We start from the raw sequence: 7,043 nt of genomic DNA, 5'->3' as shown, positions 1-7,043 counted from the left end.
GGATGCCTTAGCTTTCTTCTGGAGAAGGAAGCGGTGGGATCAGAGGCCTTTCCCCCGCCGGCCCAGTCTTCACACAGCGCGAGGGAAGGGAGAAGGGGAGGCGGCTCGGGCCGGCTCCCGCGCCGGGCCAGTCCCCGCCTCCGCCCAGAGCCCGGGCCCGCCCCGAGGAAGGAGCGGGCCGCAGTGCCACGTCAGGCCCCGGAGCCCAGCGCTGGCCCCAGGCTCGCCCCGCCGGCGCCTTCCTCGCGCTCCTCGGCCCCCGGAGTCCGGCCTGCGGCTCTCAGCCCAGCCCAGGAGCATGCGGGCCCCGGGGCCGCGGGCGCTGCCCCCGCTGCTGCTGCTGCTGCTGCTGCGGGCCCCGGTGCTGCCCTGCACCCAGCTGACTTTCGAACTGCCGGACAACGCCAAGCAGTGCTTCCACGAGGAGGTGGAGCAGGGGATGAAGTTCACCCTGGGTTATCAAGTAAGGCGGGGCGGGGTCTCCTCTGCTTTGCTTTGCCCCCCATCTCAGGCTGAAGAGATGGGGAGGGGGGAGCGAGCGGGGCGGGCTTGGGGCCAATCAAGACAGGATGCCACCCAAGCTTGCCCCCTTCCTCCCCTCCATTTGTAGTCCATCTCTTGAGAGATCGGGAAACTTCTCTAGAGGTGGGCCGTGGCGTCCGGACTTTAGGCTAATGCCTTTTTACTGAAGCATCCTCTGGAAAAAGAGCATCACAAGATTTAGAGCAATAAAGGAAACTGAGGCCGATAAACGTCCGCCCTATCCCTATCCCGTCCTTATCCCCATCCTTTCCCCAATTCTCCCATTATTGTTGACTACCACCAGTTACCCAACTTCTCACTACCTTCCTAACATATGTCTCCTTTTCTTCACTTACAGTCACTACCCTTAAACAGGCCTTTATTACTCTCTACTTCTAATTGATTAGAATTCCTCTTACTCATCTGCCAAAATAATTTTCTTAAAGAACAGGGCTGTCTGGGTCAAGATTCTCATGCTCCCTCTTCCTTGTAACTCAGTACACTCCAATGGCTCATAATGTCACACAGGATAAAATACCGATTCTTTTGCTGGGCATTTACAACTTGACTTCTTTCTATCTTTCTAGTCTCACATATTATTCCTGTCTGCACACTCCAGCTGGATCACTGTTACCATCTGTCTACCTTCTGTGCTTTGCACTGGTTGCCCCTCATGCTTGGAATGCTTCTGCCAGTTTACCTCTACCGCTTATCTTTTCTTGAAATCTGAGTCATTTGGCTAGTCTCATATCTGTTTAGACAGCTTTGGTCACCCTGAAGTCACTTGTTCTAATCCTTGCTTACATAGACACTCAAGGGTTAACTGAGTCGTTTATTACAACAATAATGAGTGGAATTTAGGAAGTATCTGCCACCAGTTAGAAGTGGAAATAACCTGAGTGCTGAATACATTGTGACATTTTCTAAGCAAATTGCTTCCTTAGATCTGGCTCTAAATTTCCCCTTTTGTGATGTGAAATGCAGGGAATGTATTAAATGATCTCTATTATATTTGCCCCTTTTAACAGTCAATGCTTTAAAACTGAAGAAGCAATGGCCACATGAGGGAGCCCTTGACTGTCTGACAACATTCTTGTTCCCTACAACTCACTCAAATGCTTCAAATGCAGTGGGGAAGATTAAATTTTGCATTTTTAGTGTGAACTCATTTATTTGGTAAAGGAAGTCTGTGGCCCAAGAGCTTCCTAATCTACATCTCAGCACTGGCTAAGTGTAGATAATTCAAAAATATAAAACCAGGACATCAAGGGTATTGTGGGAAGATCTGGGAATACAGATAGGAAAATATCTTTTTTATTTTTGTCTCTCTATTAAAGCAGACTTAAGAATGAACTCTTTAGATTTCATTTTTATGCCTTTATAGTGGAAACCTGTGAAATATCTTATTAACACTTTTAGGACAATAATAGCTACATTTCTATAAGTCATAAAAGTTTGAGCTTTATAGAAGCTTTGAAGTCAGGACTGATAGATATTCATTTTAGTTTCATTTTGCTGATGAGAAAACAGGGTCAGAGAGAATGACCCTGTCATTGTGGTCATACAGCTACTGTCAGAGATGGTATTTTGAGGTGAAGACTTCTTCCTAAATCCCAAGTTCACAAATATGTCCATTAGAATTTCACTTCTGTTCAGTGATTTGTATAACAAAGTATCTCAAAGGAAGCAAGTTGGATTCAGTGTTCTCCAAGATCCTTTCCAACTCTAAAAGAGCCCAAGAGGAATCTCATTAATCATCTGGTCAAATCTTTACCTAAGTTAGGAATCTCCTCTGCAAAATCTCAACAAGTGGCCATCCAGCTTCAGTTTGAATACCCCAGTTTACTGTGTCCCAAAGCAGACATTCTATTTTCAAATAGTTTCAATTATTAGGAATTACTCCCTTATATTAAATCAAAATCTGTCTCTTTATTACTCATTGGTCTTATCCTTTCCCTCTAGTGCCAGGAAGAATAAGTCTAATCATAACATTTTTAGTTTACAGCTAATGTTGATTAAAAATGATTTTAATAGGTTGAAACTCTATGCTCAAACCAATCAGTTAAAATTTAACAAGTATAAATGTAAAAATCTAACATTAAATACTAGAGATCATCTAATCCAGCCTTCTTATTTAATGGATAAGGATCAAAGAACCAAAAAGATTAAAAACCCTATAGGTAAGAAGTAGTGGAGCCAACACTCAGGTAGGTCTAGGTCAAGCATTCATTCCACTTTCAGTGTTGTAGAAAGTATTCTCATACTGTCAGAAGTCAGATTTAATGATAACTAAGATTTACTCTAAGACTCTATATTCTAAGAAAATATGTATAGTTTTTATTCAACTGTAGTGTTCATTTGTTTATATAGTTATTTAGTTTCTTAATGCTTTTCATGTACTTGAAAACATTGACTAGTCCTACTTTCTCTTGCTGAGAAGGACAGGCCCTGGGGATAAAGGGATTTTATGCTTAAACTGCTTCTCTGAGGGTGTTGATTCATGTTGCTATTTAGATCTTTATTTTATAACTTGAGACCTTATAATCTCCCCTGAGTTCCTCACAGAACATAGAACAAAGTGAAAGAAAGAAAAAAAAAATTACTTATTTCAACCATGAGTCATTCCTTTGAGATAAGATCTCATACTCCTCGTTCTATTGATCTTGTCTGTTTCTGATCCTTTCTACTGGGGCATTGAAGGACACCAACAGAACATATTTGGGGTTGCTTCTGTCTATGTATTATTTTGCAGCAAAGTAAGTTCTGATGTCCTGAGGAATAACTACAAACTCTCTGGGGCCATTTGTGGTCAACAGGTCATTAGTGGTGGACACTATGATGTAGACTGCTTTATTGAAGACCCCCATGGAAAGACAATTTACAAAGAAACCAAGAAGCAGTATGACAGTTTCTTTCACCGGACAGAGATCAAAGGAATCTACAAGTTTTGCTTCAGTAATGAGTTTTCTACTTTTTCCCACAAAATTGTCTACTTTGACCTTCTTATTGGAGATGAACCCCCCATTCTCCCAGAGATGGGAAACAGAATTACTGCATTGACACAGGTGAGTGTATGTAAGCATATTTGACTTTCAGCATAACTGAATGTGATGATACTTGGGTCATTGGTATGACAGGATCTATTTGCTTGAACTAGAATCAGAGGTAGGCCTTCTTGGTCTCTGGGTCACACTGTCTTTCACCTTGGCTTCAGATATAGCTCAAATAACTTCCTTGTGACAAAAGTTAAACCTATCAGCTATTGTCTTGCTAAATGTTGACTCTGAACTCTTCCTTGTATACTCTGTAGAGTCTAGCTGGTCTTATTCCTCATTTTATCTGAGGCATTTTCAGAGGCCTTTCTTGTTAACATTTGGGGGGTTAGATCTGGTGACTACTTTTAAGAAATTCATAGAGTTGTAGAAACCTGGAGTTGAAAAGACAATCTATTTTTAAGCCCTTTGTTTTAATAGGTGAAAAAGCTGGAAAAAAATGAAAGAAATGGATTTGATATTATTCAAAACAGTTCATTCTGATGTGTTCTTGATACTTAGACCAGTTACTGCTGGTAACTTCCTTACTTTGGAAGATTTATTAAGATCCATAATTTATTTCATATAAACTGAAGAAATTTATCACTTTTATAAATATAAAATAATGTCAAAATTTTAAAGTAGATATATAATTATGCTGCAGCTATAGCTATTTATTGCTAAATCACTTTTTGACCAGTTCCAAATAGTTGAAAGAAATTCTTATTGATTCCAACTGATTTCCAAACAATTTAACCCATTTCTGCTCAGTTTTAATGAATTCACTGTGGTTATGGACAATTGTGATTGATTTAAAGTAGTGCAAACTGGATCCCACTAGTTTGTATCACATTTATTGACTCTGTGATTTGTTTTATCTAGAAGAAGAGGTTTGGGGATTGTCTGGTGATTATTGTGTTAGTTCACACTCTCATAGTCTGCAGTTAGTAGCAGTTCCTGGGCTTGAAATGTCTTTTCCCCTTTTCCCAGATGGAGTCTGCATGTGTGACCATTCATGAAGCTTTGAAAACAGTGATTGATTCTCAGACACATTATCGACTCAGGGAAGCTCAGGACCGGAATCGAGCTGATGACTTGAATGAGCGTGTTTCCTATTGGTCTGTGGGGGAAACAGTCATACTGTTTGTGGTCAGCATCAGTCAGGTGGTGCTTCTGAAAAGCTTCTTCACAGAAAAGAGACCTACCAGTGGAGGTGTCAGCTCATAATTCTTGGCACACACTATCTCCTGAGTCCTGTTCATCAAAAGAAGTTCAATTGATGCCTTCTACTTAGTGAATGGAGTATGGAGTTCTTCCATATTTTTAAAACTAGAAGGAGGTCTATCTTTTCTATGCTCTATTGATTTGTAAAGTTGGATGATAGTATGGAGGTGAAGCCACTATAAATTATAATACAGTACAATTTTTTCTGTTTCTAGTAATTTTGCTTCATTCTGTCTTGTAGGTCTGACTTAACATGCCTTTTGAAACATGAGAAAAAAATAGAATCAAGTAAGTGAATGAACCTGGAAAACTATGATTGGGAACTGAACACTGGCAATGACTTAGGGACAGCAGCTAGCCATTCACAAGAAATTCACAACTTAATAAATTCCCAATGTTGCCTTAAACCTCAGGGTTCTTCAGTTTCTTACCTTATCCTATGTTTCAGTTTTTTTTGCTATAAAAAAATCAAAGTAAACTTTTTTCTTTTCTCTCTCTTAATCCCTCCCTCCTTCCTTCTCTTCTTCCTTCATTCTCTTTCTCCCTTTGTCCCTTCTCTCACTTTCTCTCTCCTCCCTCTGTATATTCCTCTTTTTCTTACTATCTTCTTCCTTTTCTCTTTCCATCCTTCCATCCTTCTTTTTTCCCTTCCTTCCTTCTTCTTTTCCTCTCTTATCCCCTTCTTCCTTTCCTCCCTCCTTTCCCTAAGTGCCTTCCTTTGGTACTTCATTCATTCTGTCTTCTTAAAATTGTAGGTTATTATTCCTTAGTACACACTCTGGGTCCAGCTATGAAAATATCTCCTAGTGTTTTCTGAAGAGGCCATACTATTTGAAGTGTTTATAGCCCAAGAGTTATAAAAGAAGAAACATTGCAGACACTAATCTATAAATCAACTTTGCCAATGGTCATTCTCCTAAGGGCACTATACCTTTATACTAATTTCCTTTCATTCCTATTTTTTTAAAGGATGGTAGGTTTTTTTTTTTTAAAAGAAACTGACCAGTACATTTTCTTTCCCCCCCTTTTTATTGCAAAGAAAACACAAAATCCAAGAGAGGGTTGAATTTGTATCTTAAGTTACTGAATATAAAGCTACTAAATAACAGAAAAACCAAAGAATGCTTTGACAAGAGGACATAGAGCACACAATTTTAACAAAGAAACTTAGTTTATTTGACCTTTGTTCTTATTGATAACAGACTTACATAAAATCATGCTGCAAAACAGATCTTTATTAGTGTTTGTGTGACTTTCTATGTGACTGTACAAAAAGTCTTGATTCTCTTTCATTAAACAAATGGTATGAGTGAAGTTTGGGAAAAGAAAAACCAGTTAGGATTAGAAACTGATTTTCACTTTTCTTTGTGATGAAACCATTTCCAAGACTACTAAACAATAGTAAGAAACAGCTTTTATGGATAAGATAACTAAGACAGAGTTCATATAACTAAAGCAGACACCAACTATATAATAGCTTCTTGTGAAACAAACTGGAGAATGAAATATGATGAAAAGTTCATAAACTCTGGAGTCTGAGGACCTGAGTTTGGATCCCATATCTAGTGCTTGATAAGCTTCCCATGTGACCTTGAACAAGTCACTAAATTTCCTTGAATTTTTGCTTCCTTAAACTTAATATGGTAGAATGGCCTATAAAGTTTTTTTCCAGTTCTTTGCCTATGACCCTAAAATCCAGACCAAGGAATTTTTCTCTCCCTCTGCTCTCTAGAAATAAACACAACTGTGGCTTGTGATGATTATGTTTCCCTACTATTTCCCCCCTTGAAATGAAATTATGGACAGTGTAAAGATAAAGTATGTCTCAATGGTGCTTTCCAGTTTAGAAAGCGTTTATACCTGTATTATCTCAATTAAGACTCAAAAAAACTGTGTGATTTGCACAGCAAGTGAGGATAACAATAAGGTCTGAACACCAAAGTTGATGCAGTTTCTAGGATGATATCTTCTGGTGATAAACTTAAACTAAGCAGAGTAGAAATGGGATCCAGGATGTCACCTAACTTTTTTCACAACAAGAGTTAGGGCTTGAACTCCAGTGCTGATATTACCACTCCGTGCTGTTTCCCATATTTCATAGTTTATCAGACACTTAATAATTATCTAGCTGTGTGGCTTGGGCAAGCCACTTAACCCCATTGCCTTGCAAAAAACCTAAAAAAAGGAAGTTATTTATTTTTTGAAAAATCTAACCCCTAGGCTCAGATATTTCATTTCTGCTAAAGTTAGTAAATAATATTTTAT

General features: G+C 39.1%; 1 protein-coding gene across 1 annotated transcript; it reads left to right on the top strand.

The window, feature by feature from the left end:
• The first annotated feature begins 283 nt into the window (after window positions 1-283).
• Window positions 284-6,009, top strand: TMED3 (transmembrane p24 trafficking protein 3). Its single transcript, XM_074234035.1, has 3 exons — window positions 284-463; window positions 3,339-3,587; window positions 4,545-6,009. The coding sequence occupies exons 1-3, from the start codon at window positions 299-301 to the stop codon at window positions 4,779-4,781; spliced, it is 651 nt and encodes a 216-aa protein (XP_074090136.1). The 5' UTR covers window positions 284-298; the 3' UTR covers window positions 4,782-6,009.
• The last annotated feature ends 1,034 nt before the right edge of the window (window positions 6,010-7,043 follow it).

Source organism: Macrotis lagotis, chromosome 4, assembly GCF_037893015.1.
Source record: "Macrotis lagotis isolate mMagLag1 chromosome 4, bilby.v1.9.chrom.fasta, whole genome shotgun sequence".
Lineage (NCBI taxonomy): Eukaryota > Metazoa > Chordata > Mammalia > Peramelemorphia > Peramelidae > Macrotis > Macrotis lagotis.
The sequence above is the reverse complement of the archived record's forward strand: the minus strand, read 5'-3'. Positions and strand labels throughout refer to the sequence as shown.